At 38.6% G+C, this 13,541-nt stretch overlaps 1 protein-coding gene across 27 annotated transcripts in view; it reads right to left on the bottom strand.

Annotated features, from left to right (window-relative positions):
• FIP1L1 (factor interacting with PAPOLA and CPSF1) overlaps nt 1-13,136 on the bottom strand; it is a 74,449-nt gene extending 61,313 nt beyond the window's left edge. For 12 of the 27 annotated variants that reach the window (XM_025435732.3, XM_025435733.3, XM_025435737.3 and 9 more), the window contains exons 1-5: nt 12,830-13,135; nt 11,452-11,496; nt 11,309-11,348; nt 4,993-5,050; nt 3,762-3,865 (exon numbers count right to left, since the gene is read on the bottom strand). In XM_025435732.3, the coding sequence (XP_025291517.1) occupies nt 3,762-3,865; nt 4,993-5,050; nt 11,309-11,348; nt 11,452-11,496; nt 12,830-12,914 (332 nt within the window). In that variant the 5' untranslated portion in view covers nt 12,915-13,135. Of the gene's footprint in view, nt 1-3,761; nt 3,866-4,992; nt 5,051-11,308; nt 11,349-11,451; nt 11,497-12,829 lie in introns of all 27 variants that reach the window. The other 15 variants (XM_025435734.3, XM_035714899.2, XM_035714904.2 and 12 more) reach the window with 4 other exon arrangements.
• Nucleotides 13,137-13,541: the final 405 nt, after the last annotated feature.

The following is a 13,541-nucleotide window of genomic DNA, read 5'->3' as shown; positions in this document are numbered from 1 at the left end:
TGAGGCTTACATTTCAATAATCTAAATTCAGCACAGCGAAAGCACTTTTGGGTTATCTACATATAATGTACAAAAGTTCTAGCTGTTTAAAAGTCAAATGTACAAAAATCAAGTAGTCTCTAAAGGTCCTCTTACAGAATTGCTCAAGGATAAAACATGGTATTTATAAAAGGTTTAGCCATAAGTTCAATAAATGAACTTCTTTGCTCCTACCTAATTATATTTCCCTCCACGTTTGGCCTTTAAAACACCATTTTTCAGGGCACCTGGGCGGCTCAGTCAGTTAAGTGTCCGACTCTTGATTTTGGCTCAGGTCATGATCTCAGGATCATGAGATCAAGCCACACAACAGGCTCCATGCTCAGTGCAGTCTGCTTGGGATTCTCTAACACTCTCTCTCTCCTTCTTCCTCTGCCTCTCCCCCCTTGCTTGCTTGCTTGCTGTCTCTAATAAATAAATAATATCTAAAACAAACAAAAATCACTTAAAAAAAAAAAAACACTAAGGCTTTCTATTCATTGTTTGTAGAGAAGCTTAGCTGTTTGGAAAATTGCACTTAAGCTAATCTGATACCTTCCATTAGACCCCTATGAGGTCTCAAGATTCTCTACATGCTATAGCCTACATACTTGGGTATCTAAAGGAATTTCAAAATAATACATCCAAAAAAATGTATTTTAACCTCCTGTTTCTACATCACCCATACATGTTATGCTATAGCCTACATACCTGGGTATCTAAAGGAACTTCAAAATAAATACATCCAAAAAAATGTATTTTAACCTACTGTTTGTACATCACCCATACATGTCAGGTACTCCATTAACTGCTCTAGAAACCTCTAGGTCACTGAGTCCTTTAACTCACTCTGCATCCACAACCATGTTGCTATCCATGTTATTTCTACTCATGACACAGTCAAATGCATCTTTTTCCATCTATCCCTATACTGCTACCACTAGCTTAGTCTGGATTATCACCTCATGTGAACAATTCAAATATAGTAACTAATTTTCTATTTAGTCCATTTCAACTACTGCTGCTAGTTATCTTTTCAAATAATCTTACTTGCTTAAAAACTTTTAAAGGTATGTACTCCCTCAAGAGGTCTCAACCACTTTTCGCCATCTATTGTATTCTCCAGCCATGCAGCTCCTTTAAGCCCTGCTTCCACATCTTAGTAGTGGCCTCTGATAAGTCACCAGTCCTCTTTCTTCTGTCTCAAGAATCGTTCACACAAATTCATTATTATCTCCTCTAGGATCTTCTCAACACGTATAGGCTTTTAGCAACCATCCTCTCAAAAGTTTTTAATTCACTTGTACATTTCTATTCTAGCACTTAGACTGTAAATATTTGCACATATCTGTCTCCCTCACTGATTCCAGTAAATAAGGATATTTTATTATTTTTCATATTTTCATCAATTAATGCAGTACCAGACAATTATTTTAAGTGTTTACTGAATGAATGGATGAATCTCAAAGGTAAGAAACCACTTCTCTTTACAAGCTAAATTATTCCTAACCTAAACTTTGCTTTTCTTCGTTACATTATAGATGAAATGAACTTTGTAACAAAAGTATGCTACCTAAAAAAAATGCTATTTTGTACTAAGAGCTTACAACAAACCCATTTAGTATTGTTCCTTGAATATAATTTGCTTCTGAAAATTCTGTGCACAAAGTATTCATCAAATTTTATTTTCTCATAGGCTCTTTCAGTTTTCAAGAGATATATCTTGAAATATCAACATTAAATAAGCTCTATAGTCTTTAGAAAGATCTATAAAAGTTATTTTGAAATATAGAAAAAACAAAAAGTAGACCAATTGAAGGGTAGAAGCATGGACAGAGATACATTTACACGTTTGTATGATATACATTTAGCAAACCTAGCAAAATGTAAATTGTATAATCTAGATGATGGGTAAATGGGTGTTGTCACACTTCTTTCAACTTTGGATAATTTGAAATTTTTTGTATTGAAATACTGAGGAAAAAACACTGAAAGACAACTGAGTTCTTAACATTCAGTCTATTTAGTCAATACACATTTACTAAATATTTACTACATGTAAGGCAATGTGAGAAAAAGGGAAATTCATAAACTATGGTTTCTACTCAAGGAATTTAGAGTCTAAAGGTGATAAACATGAACAAACTAACCACATTTCATGAAACTAGAAACTGCTATAAGAAATAAAACTCAGAGAAAGTACTATGGGAGTCTATGTACATTTACTATTTGAACGCAATTCCTACAAAAATTTGGTCAAATTAATTTTAAAAACCCACCATTTGCTTTAACTGTTCTACAGTTGTAAACACAAATAATTTTATATAATAGTATTTACTAGACACACAATGATTATAGTGTACCTTTTGCATAATGCAGACGGCAAAGGCCTATTCGCATAAAGGTCTACTAGCATTATATGTAAGCCCAAAACTAATCTTTAAGTAGAAATGAGAACACTCAGAGTTGTCTACCCGTAACATGATTAAGTCTCTCCTAAACCCTGATCCCCAGTTTTAAAATTACACAGGGAGTCCTTATTGTAATGTGAAATCGACCATGACAATAACTGAGTTACCGTTAAGCTCCTAAAATAACTTTGGGAAAAAAATGGTTCTACTATAGAAATATTCAAAAATATTTATGTATATATTGAGTCCAGATAAGGCTGCATAATGAATTATAGAGCAGTTAATGAAAAGTTTGTTTCCAATGTGCAAGTACCACATTATATATCCAATCTGATAAAACACAGAAAAAGTACTCCTAAGTACCACCATAACAAAATCACATTCTGTACTTAAATATATTCCCTTCTAACCATCCTGCAAGATTCTTTATGTGCTCTGTAAGCTAATGACAGTCAATTCACTAGATCCAGTTTTACAGACTATAAAACTTGATATAATGTCTTAAAAAGCCTACGGATACCTAACAACTTCAAAAATATAATATGAAGAGCAAAAAAAATATCTCTGATACTGTTTTTATTGGACAAAAATTAAAATGTAAACTCAGTTTTGGATAATACAAGGGAAGAACAATATAGATGAAATCTGTAATTTAAGGATTTCTAACAAAAGAAATTACAGTAGTCAATTCATTTATAAAAACACCTTAATTTCAGAAATCAAAAACAGCTGCTTCCACGTTCTTTACCTATAAAATAACTTTCTCTTTAAGATATTTTCATGGTGAAACCCCTTTTTTATCATGAGATAAAAGTGTATTATACAACACTGTAACTTTAGGTGTACAGTATAATGATTTAATAGATGTATAAACTGAAAATGATTACAATTCGTTACCATCCATCACCAACACAGTTCTATATTTTTTCTTGTGATGAGAATTTTTAAGATCTACTCTTCTAAAAATTCATGGTGAAATTTTAACAAGAGTTCTTTCATATCATGGTAAAATGGAAAAAAGTAAAAACAATGGAATCCACCACCACTGGTTTGATAAAAGCACACTACCTTTGATTTACGCACATAATCATTACTTAAAAATAACTTACCCATGAGGTGCGTGGGTGGCTCACTCGGTTGAGTGTCCAACTCTTGGTTTTGGCTCAGGTTAAGATCTTAGGGTCATGAGACTGAGCCCCACACAGGGCTCATCAGAGGGGAGTGATTCTCTCCCTCTGCCTCCCCTTCTGGGTGCGTGTTCTCCCTCTCTCTAATATATAAATCTTAAAAACAAAAAAAACATACAAACAAAAAAAAAACAAACCAACTTACCCATACTGTGGTGCTCCTGTTTTAATGTCTCCTATAGTGACATGAACATCATCTTCATCATCATCACTGTCACTATCACTATCATCTTCAGTCTCGGTCACTTTCTATACCAACAGAAACAATTATAAAATACTATATTGAATAACCCATCTCAATATCTAACATGAATAACTGAAAAAGCAATCATTGTGTTCACTGACATACAGTTTTAGAGAAAAAGTTACATTTTCATAGCATTGCTACCTCAATTATAACTGTTATATGTGATTAATAAGAATGTGAAATAAAATCCTTCAGCATCTTTTTTTTTTTGTTAGCATCATCTTTTTGTAAATAACACCATGTGTATTTTTTCCCTATGACCTATAACTGCTTCTCTGCAAAAAGAATCTAAGGCAAGAATCTAAGGCATGTACTAAGATATCTAGAACATAAATTATAAAATTATTTAAAAAATTATAAAAAGAAAAGGAATTTTTGGCAAGAATATGAAAATAATTACCTGTATCAGTAATGGTTAAAAAGCCCCAAATAGTTAAGGAGTAGCTCACTTATTCTTGTCATTCATTTACAGTTAGAAGAGTCCCTGGATGCAAATGATTGAAGAAATACTGTTTCTATGAGTAAAAAGTGGGACTATTTACAAAGGTTTTACTGTGGCTCTAACAGGTTATTTTGTGGTTAGCCACATAATAGTAAACAAAAAAGTAGATCACTTGGGCAAAATATTTTTTTGTATACAAGTTCAAGCCTGTAGGATAATGATTTCCTTCTTTTTACAGGATCAGAATGCTGAAATGTTAATAAAATCAGTATTATTACTTCACCCCGAAAAACATCACTTTTAAGAGATATGAATGAGGTTAGAGACTATCACATATTTACATAAAAAATTTTGCCAAAAATTATGACAATCAAACTTAGGACTTAATGTTTTCCCTGAAAATGAGGCTCACTATGATTTCTTCAGTTGAGCTACAATCATTCAGCTCCTTGAAAGCGGTAAACTTCAAGCCTTTGTACATGTTCTATTTCATGGAAAGTCTCCTCCCACTATTCTCATCACTGTGCTTTTGATGGCACCAGATGAGATGAGAGATATAAAAGGGGGCTGCATCATGCTGAACACCGAAAGTCACGTTAAATTTTTGGCTTTCTCCCTTAGTGAATAGGAAACTACTGATAAAGATTTTAAAACGCAGAGTAACTAGATTTCAAAGCCTTATGTTACCGGTTTAGGTACGCCATTTTCAGCAGTTTCATCTTCAATTCCAGATGGAGGATTAGCACTACAAACAACAAAAATAAGTGCACAAGTCTGGTATTACTTTTCAGAAGTACAGACAGAGTATACCACAATTTTTAAGCTATGTCTGATAGTTTCCTAAAATTATTCTCTCCCCTGGATAAGAAAAAAGGATGGCAAAAACTGCCTGTGTTATTATGCTATTCCTACTGCCTTGCATAATACCCATACTCAACATTCAAAGTAGAATAGAATTGACTCCACAATTTGTCAATATCAAATTTGCAATCTTACAATAGGGTGTAATTCAAGGTTTTAATTATTTTTTTATTCATTTTTATTCATTTTTATTATTTACTTTCATTATTTACATATTATTTTAAAAATATGCATCACACTTACCTTCACTTAACCTCTTTATTGAACATCCACTATATGCTAGGTACTACTGTAATTGCCAAAGGCTATGTTAACACGCAGTTGCCTCTTCCACCCAGCCCCCCATGCCTAAGGAACTCAGGATTTGTCCTATGATCATATTAACTCCTTCAGTCTTAAGCCAACATACATGCTTCTTCTTGGTTTTGTTTTGCCTATCTTACTGGATATATGCTCTTTGTTCCATAAGCGATACATTTTAAGATTTAAAAAAGAGTTTATCATCACATAAGCCTGATTTGCCTTATTAAAGCAAAAACTGATACAAAACAATAAACCCCCCTTTTCTCATGAAACTCAAGCATATGGTCATTAATCACTATATAAAACTTATAGTACTATAGTGTAATTGGCATGTGTTTTAATAATTACGATTTGAATAGTGGGAACTAACCATTAACCTCATTTTATAACTAAAGGTACTTTAGTACAAAGCAACTAACTCACATTTAGTAGGATTTCTAAGAATAACATCTAGATGTTGATATTCTTCAAACCTCTTTTCATTAGATTTCTGTTTATCTCTTCTAAACTTTGCTGTCAAGCAGTTTTTATATAAGTCAATTTAATCTCTCCAATGGTATTTTATTATAGACTCCTCATATAAAGCAAAATGAAGGATAAAAACTGGAAATTTAAATGTTAATTTTTCACTGTGTTACTGCCTGACCCAAGAAAATAAATATACAATTAAAATTCAGTAATTTACCTCCTGCTTAATTAAGTGTCTAGAGAGCCAGAAAACAAGTTCAGCTTGCCAAAAAACAGTGTATTTGGCCAAAACTTGGGCAAATAAAACATGACAAAGTTGGAGACAGAATAATGCAAGAAGTTTTAATAATGAACCAGTCACAAAGAAGCTGGAGAGATCTCTAATAGTGAGGACTCTGCTCGGTTAGGGCAATGCAGTGATGTACCAAGCTGAATACTAGAGCACAGGTTTGGTGAACATGCCTTCCCCAATACTTTTAAAAGTTTTAATTCCCTATCACCATTAAAAAATGAGAAACGTAATATTATAACCTTGCTAGAAAAATTAAGCTTTAAGAGCAGACTTCTCCCATAGAAAGAAATAAATTTAATAGCTATCTAAATAAATTCTTAGTAAAGAATATAAAGACAGTAACGCTCAGAGAAGGGTGAAGATTTCTCTCCAATACATCAAGCTGAGTACAGAATCTTTTAATTAAAAAACATTCTATCAGAAAATAGGCTTCAAGATTCATAACCAAGACCTAATACCAACACAATTAATGGAATAAAGATTAGCTCACAAAATATGTATTTAATTGTGAATACATAACATTAGTCATTGATTCTTGACCAATTAAAAAACAGGGTATGAAGAAATTATAATTACTTTTGTAACTATAAACTACACAAATCACAACTTTGTAACTAAATGAGGGTTAGGAACCGGATTGGATACACGAATTTAAATAACAAAATTTTACAATACACCAATGAGCAGGAAAAAAAATCTTCCAATTTAGGGGGATATTCTTAAGTGAGGAAGTATAATTTCAGCAGCCCTTAAGTTAGTTCTATTTCCATGTCTCACTTATTCCCTCCATTCACTTTGTTAAAAATGCAGACATACCTCATTTTGTCATCTTTGCTTTATTATATTTCCCAGATGAGTTGTTTTTAATAACTGAGGTCTGTGATTAACTATGTACCACCTGGGGATACTTGGATGGCTCAGCAGTTTAGCACCTGCCTTTGGCCAAGGGCGCGATCCTGGAGTCCCAGGATCGAGTCACATGTCTCCCTGCATGGAGCCTGCTTCCCTCTCCTTCTGTGTCTCTGCCTCCCTCTCTCTCTCTCTGTCTCTCATAAATAAATAAATAAATAAATAAATAAATAAATAAATAAATAAATAAATAAATAAATCTTTAAAAAAAAACAACGTACCACCTATCCATGCCATTTTTCCAATAGCATTTGCTAACTTTTGTGTCTCTATCACATTTTGGTAATTCTTTTAATATTTCAAGCTTTATCATTACTGTACTTGTTACGATCTTTTTGATGTTAGTATTTAATAACTGTTCTGGGGAGCTATGAATGGCAACCATTTAAGATGCTGAACTTAATCACTAAATATTATGTTTTCTGACTGATTCACTGACCAACCATCACCTGTCTCTCTCCCTCTCCTCAGGCTCCCTATTCCCTGAAAAACAATATTGAAATCAGGCCAATTTATAATCCTCTAATGGCCTCTAAGTGCTCAAGGGAAAGAGTCCACGTCTCTCATTTTAATTCAAAAGCTAGGGACGCCTGGGTGGCTCAGCGGTTGAGCATCTGCCTTCAGCTCAGGGCATGATTCTGGAGTCCCAGAATCGAGTCCCACCTCAGGCTCCCTGCATGGAGCCCGCTTCTCCTCCCTCTGCCTATGTCTCAGTCTCTCTCTCTCTCTGTGTCTCTCATGAATAAATAAAATCTTAAAAAAAAAAAAAAAAAAAACTTGACAAGAGATGAGGAAACTTAAAAAAAAAAAAAAAATGTCTGAAGCTATCAGAGGTTGGTTCATAAGGCTTAAGGGAAAAAGCCCTCTCCATAACATAACAGCTCAAGGTGAAGCAGCAAGTGCTGATGTAGAAGCTGCAGCAAGTTACCCAGAAGATCCAGCTAGGATAATTCATAAAGCTGCCTACACTGAACAACAGATTTTCGACGTTGACAAAACAGCCTCCTGTTGGAAGAAGATGCCATCGGGGACTTTCACAACTGAAAAGAAGTCAAGGCCTGGCTTCAAAGTTTCAAAGGACAGGCTGACTTTCTTGTTAGGGGCTAATGCAGCTGGTGACTTCAGGTTGAAGCTAATGCTAACCATTCTGAAAGTCTTAGGGCCCTTAAAAATTATGCTAAGTCCATGCTGCCTGTGATCTATAGTTGGAACAACAAAGCCTGGATGACAGCGTATCTGTTTACGACAATGGTTTACTCAGGATTTTAAGCCCACTGCTGAGACTACTGCTCAGAAAAAGAGATTCCTTTCAAAATATTACTGCCCATCGACAATGCCACTGGTTACCTAAGAGCTCTGGTGCAGAGACATACGAGGACATTAACATTTCCATGCCTTATAACACAATACTCCTTCTCAGCCCATGGATCAAGGAGTCACTCTGACTTTCAAGTCTTCTTGAAGAAATACATTTCATCTCGTAAGACTACAGCTGACACAGACAGCGATTCCTCTGACAGATCTGGACAAAGACAACTGAAAATCTTCTGGAAGGGATTCATCATTCGAGATGCCATTAAGAACACTCGTGACTGGGATCCCTGGGTGGCGCAGCGGTTTGGCGCCTGCCTTTGGCCCAGGGTGCGATCCTGGAGACCCGGGATCGAATCCCACATCGGGCTCCCGGTGCATGGAGCCTGCTTCTCTCTCTGCCTGAGTCTCTGCCTCTCTCTCTCTCTCTCTCTCTCTCTGTGACTATCATAAATAAATAAAAATTTAAAAAAAAAAAAAAAAAAAAAAAGGAACACTCGTGACTCATGAGCAAAGGTCCAAATAACAACAACATTAACAGGAGTATGGATGAAGCTGATTCCAAAACTCACGGAGCACTTTGAGAGCTTCAAGACTTCAGTGGAGGAAAGAACTGCAGCTGTGGTGGGAATAACAAGAGAACTAGAAAGAGAAGTGGGGCCTGAAGATGGGACCGAATTGCTGCAATCTCATATAAAACATGAACGGATGGGGGGGCTGCTTCTCATGGATGAGCAAAAAAAAAAAAAAAAAAAAATTGGTTTCTTTACACAGAACCTACTCCTGGTGAAGATGCTGTGAAGACTGTTGAAATGACAACAACAGACCTAAAATAGGACCTAAACTTAGTAGATAGAGCAGCAGGCATCAGGGTTTGAGAGGACAGACTCCAATTTGGAGGGAAGTTTTACTGTGAGTAAGATGCTTTAAGAGAAATAGTTCATAATGGAAGAGTCAATGGATGTGGCAAGTTTCACTGTTGTCTTATCTTAAAAAACCGCCACAGCCACCCCAACCTTCAGCAATCATCACCCTGATCAGTTAGCAGCATTCAATTTCAAGATGCTGCACCAGCAAAAGCATTACAATCCCTCAAAGTTCTGATGATGGTTAGGATTTTCTTAACGTAAAACACTTTTTAATTAAGGGATGTACACTGTTGTTTAGACATAATACTGTCACACACTTATGTTATAAACAAAACTTTTGTATGCACCAGGAAACCAAAAAATGCATTTGACTCACTTTACTGGTGTAGAACTGAACCCACAGTATCTCCAAGGTATACCCCTAACACTTTGAGATAGAATTTATATGCTACACAAACCACCCATTTGAAGTGTACAACTCAAAGGCTTTTCGTGTTCACAGAACAGGGCTACCAATACAACTACCTAATTTTAGGATACGTTCATCACTCCAAAAAGAAACCTTGTGTATATTAGTAATCACTCTCTGTTTTCTCCTGACCTCAGTCCTAGCAACCACTCTGTATCTATAGACTTAACTATTCTGTACATTTAATATAAACAGAATCATACAATATGTAGTTTTTTGGGACTAGCTCCTTGAACTGTTTTCAAGGTTCATCCATGTTTTTTTTTTTTTTTTTTAATTTTTTTTTTATTTATTTATCATAGTCACACAGAGAGAGAGAGAGAGAGAGAGAGAGAGGCAGAGACACAGGCAGAGGGAGAAGCAGGCTCCATGCACCGGGAGCCCGACGTGGGATTCGATCCTGGGTCTCCAGGATCGTGCCCCGGGCCAAAGGCAGGCGCTAAACCGCTGCGCCACCCAGGGATCCCATCCATGTTTTAACAGATACCAGTACTCTATTTCTTTTTACTGCCACACAGTATTCCACTCTATGGATATATCGTATTTTAACTATCCATTCACTTGATGGACGCTTATTTCTGTTTTTTGGCTATTATAAACAATGCTGCTATGAACATTCATGTACAAGTTTTTGTGTGGGTACGTTTCATTTCTCTTAAGGAATATACATATAAGTGGAATTCCTGGGTCATACAGTAACAATGTCTAAGCTTCTGAGGAACTGCCTGTTTTCAAGTAGCTGCAAGTTTTTATAATCCCATCATCAGGGTATTAGAGTTCCAACTTCAGCATATCTTCACCAACACCTGTTACTTTCTTTCTGATGACAGCCCATCCATCCTAATGGTTGTAAAGTGGTACTTCCTCCACTTTTTAAACTCAAATATTCTTTAAAATATCTTTTTTTAACGACTTCTCCATCAAGGGACATTAAGGCATTGATACCATAGATTTGGTAATGTCAGCATACGCATATGCTTGTCTGTGGGAGTTGTTTAGAAATAGAGACGTCTCAAGCTCCCTTTACATGCTCTATAAATGATACATATTTCTAGTAGTCTAGCAAAGGGAATCAATCTTGTAACAATTCCACTTTGAATTTAAATACAAAATGCTGAAATTATAACAAAAGTCCACTATGCCATCAAAGGTATTAATAAACTGCAAAAGCAGTGATTTACAGGATTTTATCCAAAAAAATGTTAAGCTTTTTTCTTACCAGTCCAATGGATATACTGCATACTCCACTATTAAGCTTACTTAAGAGTATAAAGTCACTTAATAATGAAGGGCTATATTAAGAGTATAGTAAGGGTTTAATATTCAAACCCTAACTTCAAAAACTTTGTCCCCTAAGCTACTAGCAAACAAATAGAACTGATTAGGTCCTTAAACAGAAATAAACTTTGAAAAGATTCAATGTCTTTGAACCTTCAGTCAGTACGCTGTAATCAAGCCAATGACTACAATGAAATGATTTTTGACAATCCGTGTTAAGTATCAACAACAAATTCCACTAACCTGGCATTTTCTTCTTCTGGCCTTTCAACTTCATTTTCATCTACCAAAAAAAATACATAAATAAATAAATAAAATTAACACACAAACCACTCTTAAAGAAACCAGTATTATGAAAATCTGAAGTGATCATCACAAGCACTAACCTAGGTCCTTTGCCAAATCACTGTGCACATGCACGTCCCATGGGCCTATAAGTACATCCAAAGTTAGATCACCTTATAATGACTTAACAAGATATGTCTTTTATGAAAAAAAAAAATCAGACTTTACTTCTATAAAAGTAAGCTTAACTTAAGAGGCATTAAAGATTTCTAGGTCTTTGTTAAGGAAACCCTATACATTTACATTTCAAGGAATATTACTGATGCTGAATCTCACCACCAAAAATAGTGGATTTTACCAGCTTGTCAAAGTCAGCATCAAGGAGCTGCTTGGTGCCCAAATGTGCACTTTTTTACTGAAGAATATACATTTTAGGCAAGGAACACACATTAACTTCCAAATCTAGTTACCATCCACAGACAAAAAGAGACTGTGACTTAATGAAAAGTCAAAAAAAAAAACAAAAAAAAAAAAAACAGAAGTCAAGTCCCTTTCGAGAGCAAAATACAAAGTGCACTGGATTTATTTTGGTAAAAATGATCTATATAAGAGATAACTGAAAACTGTAAGCCTAAGGGGCATGAGATTACTTCTAATCATGTGGGTGATACAGCAGTCTCTTAAAAAGGAAAAACTTCACCTTAATACAGGAGACATTCAGGGTTTTCTTTATGGGCCATAATGTATTCCATGTCTGTCTCTCTCTCTCTCTGTCTCTTAATTAATTACTTTTAAAGCACGACTTTCAGACAAGGAGGTACCCTTGCAGGTGCATTCCATACAAACTGACCATCAAGAAACAAGACGTTAGTTTTTACAGCATCAACTTTATTTAAGCTATTATTACAGAAAAGGCTGGTTTCTGAAAGAAAAGGACGGGGAGGGCATCCTACAGCCAAGGGGCAAGAAGGGACACACCAAGAGATCAGAACGGTGATGAAACCGGGGGTGGGGGGTGGGGTGGGGGGGGTGGAGCGGCCCGGAAGCTCCCGCGCGGAGGAGGGGAAGGCAGGGGCCCGGCCGCCTCGGCGTGGGCTGCGAGGGGAGAGGGGGATGTGGGCTGCTGGGGGCGTGGCCTGCGCGGGGAGGGGGCGTGGCCTGCGGGGGCGTGGCCCGCGGGGGGACGTGGGTTGCGTGGGGGGCGCGTGAGCTGCGCGGGGGGGAGGGGGGCTGCGCGGAGGGGACGTGGGCGGCGTGGGCTGCGCGGGGGGGGAACGTAGGCTGCGCGGGGGGCGGGGGGGGAGGGGAAGGCAGGGAACGCGCGCGCCGCGCTCGGCCTAACTCAGGCCGGAGAAGGCTCCGTAGGGAGGCCCCGGCGGCGGCGGCGGCGTGAGGAGCGCGGGACGCCGGCCGTCTGCGGGCCGGGCCGGGCGGCCTGAGAGAACCCGGGAGTGAGAGAAGGGACAGGAAGTTTCGTACCGCCATAGAGCCACTCTTCCTCCTCATCCCCTCCGGTCCCGCCGCTCAGCTCCGACACTAGGCGCTCGACCTCGCCGGCCGACATGGCCGCCCCGAGCACAACTTAAAGGCGGCGATCAACAGCCCCCTCCAACCCCTTCCCGGCCTCGCTGCCCGGGGGCGCGAGGGGGCCGCGAACCCGCCGGCGAGCGAACGCAGGAAGCGCGAGGCTCCAGTCCCACAGCGGCGGCCGCGGCGTCGGAGGCTGCACACAGGACGGGCTCCGGCGGCGGTCGGTCTGCGCACGCGCAGCAGCCCCGGCGCGGCGCGGCGTCTTTAGGAGGCTTCGCTTCCGCGGCGCCGGGCACCTGGGCCGGGCTGCGCCTGCGCGGCGCGCTTGGCCCCGCCCCTCGCGGGTCGCGCTCTCCGCGGGGTGTCCTGCGTCGGCCCCCGTCCGCGGCCGGTGCGCCTTTGTTCTCCCGTAGCCGGGATGCTCGCCCGCTGTCGTCAACGTCGCCGCCCTCGAGCCGCGCGGGAGGCCTGGGGTCCTCGTCCACGTGGGGTCCAGCCCGCGGGCGCAGTCGTCGCCTCCGTCGGGAGGAAAGCAGGATTCGTGCCTACGTTAGGGAAAAAGGCGGTTGTAAGGGCGCACGAAAGCCAAGCCAATGAATGAATGACGCCTTCTCTTTGTTAAAGCGAGACATATAAAATAATAATAATAATAATATAAGAA

The sequence above is a fragment of the Canis lupus genome, chromosome 13 (genome assembly GCF_003254725.2).
Source record: "Canis lupus dingo isolate Sandy chromosome 13, ASM325472v2, whole genome shotgun sequence".
NCBI lineage: Eukaryota > Metazoa > Chordata > Mammalia > Carnivora > Canidae > Canis > Canis lupus.
Note: the sequence above shows the minus strand (reverse complement) of the source record. Positions and strands in the feature narration are given on the sequence as shown.